Source organism: Egretta garzetta, unplaced genomic scaffold, assembly GCF_000687185.1.
Source record: "Egretta garzetta isolate BGI_Z169 unplaced genomic scaffold, ASM68718v1 scaffold998, whole genome shotgun sequence".
Classification (NCBI taxonomy): domain Eukaryota; kingdom Metazoa; phylum Chordata; class Aves; order Pelecaniformes; family Ardeidae; genus Egretta; species Egretta garzetta.
Window position 1 is genome coordinate 24,400 of NW_009260416.1, and position 1,449 is coordinate 25,848.

The 1,449-nt window shown below is 67.4% G+C and overlaps 1 protein-coding gene across 1 annotated transcript in view; it reads left to right on the top strand.

Moving 5' to 3' along the window:
• Positions 1–248: 248 nt before the first annotated feature.
• The window catches only part of LOC104130609 (lysyl oxidase homolog 4-like), a 3,458-nt gene continuing 2,257 nt past the window's right edge, over positions 249–1,449 (top strand). The window contains 4 exon segments of the mRNA XM_035899229.1: positions 249–262; positions 587–625; positions 750–966; positions 1,111–1,294. Of these exon segments, the coding sequence (XP_035755122.1) occupies positions 249–262; positions 587–625; positions 750–966; positions 1,111–1,294 (454 nt within the window).

Consider the following 1,449-nt stretch of genomic DNA (forward strand, 5'->3'; position numbering starts at 1 on the left):
CACCCCCAGCTTCTACCGGTAGGGATGTGGAAGAGCCACGTTGCAGCCATGGGGCATTGTGGCGCAGGTGCCTGGCTGGACATGCTGTGGGGGCAAGAGACCGGGGGGTGTCGGGGAACGGATGCACATATGGGTGGGTGCACGGGGTGCTGGTATGGCCTGGCCATGTATGGGTCCCCTTCTTGGGGCCTCGTCGAGGGGCAGAGCCTTGGCAGCAGCCAGGGGGGCTGTGGGGACAGTCACCAGCCATGGCTGGCAAAGCGTGGGTGGAAGGAGAGGAGAAGCAAGAGGCCCTCAGCCCCTCCGCCCCCGCCTCGGGCTGGGGCTATAAATACAGCCCATAATGAGCCCCTGCCGGTGCCAGGAGTCGTGCAGTCCCGCTGGGGCACACAGCACAGCCGGGCTTGACACGGTAATTGCCAGTGGGGACAGGACCTGTCTTCACCCTGCCGTGCCGTGGGAGGACCCCACAGCTCCAGCTCCTGCCATGGGGTGGCAGGGAGGGCAGGGATGATGCAGTGGGGGGTCCCGAGCCCTACAAGGTTGGCACAGCCTCCCCTGACCTCCTGTCTCTGTGCACCCACAGGAAGCTCTGGAACATGAAGCTGAAGGACCCAAACTCCAGGTAGGGCTCAGCCCTGGGCAGGGTGGGCAGGGGCACCCTGGGTGGGCGCCCAGCATGGACATTGGGTGGGGGACATTCTCTGGCGCCCGAGCTGACGCCAGCCCCTGCTCCTCTCCCTCGGCAGCCTGAAGACCCTCAGCCAGAAGAACAGCTTCTGGGTGCACAGAGTGCGGTGCCAGGGCACAGAGCCCCACCTGGCCCGCTGCCCCACACAGGTGGCCCCGCCAGCCCCCCGCCAACACGCCTGCCCCCGTGGCATGCATGCCATCGTCAGCTGCCTCCCTGGCCCTGCCTTCCAGAAGGGCACAGGCAAGGGCAGGAGCAAGACCTCCCCAGGAAAGGTGAGTCCCAACATGGCCCCGTGCCCCATCCTGCTGATGGGGGGTCCCAGAGCCAGGCAGCACCCAGACACCCCGTGTCCGTGTCCATGGTGCAGGCAGGTGGCCGTGCCCTGGGGCCACTGACCGGCTGCTCCCCATGCCCAGGTCCTCCCTGTGCGGCTGCGAGCAGGCACCCACGCCGGCGAGGGCCGGGTGGAGGTGCTGCGCCACGGGCAGTGGGGCACCGTGTGTGACAAGCAGTGGGACCTGGCCGCAGCCAGCGTGGTGTGCAGGCAACTGGGCTACGGGACGGCGAAGCAGGCCCTGGTGGGAGCGCAGATGGGCCAAGGTGAGGCACATGGTGCGGCAGGGACTCGGGGCATCGCTGGGCTTGGAGGGGAACGATGGGGAAAGCCCTGATTTACTGGGTGCTGCTGGAGCATCCTGGGATGTCCGGGCAACTCCAGCCTGCACTACGGTGGGGTTCCCCTGGCTGCTTCTGCC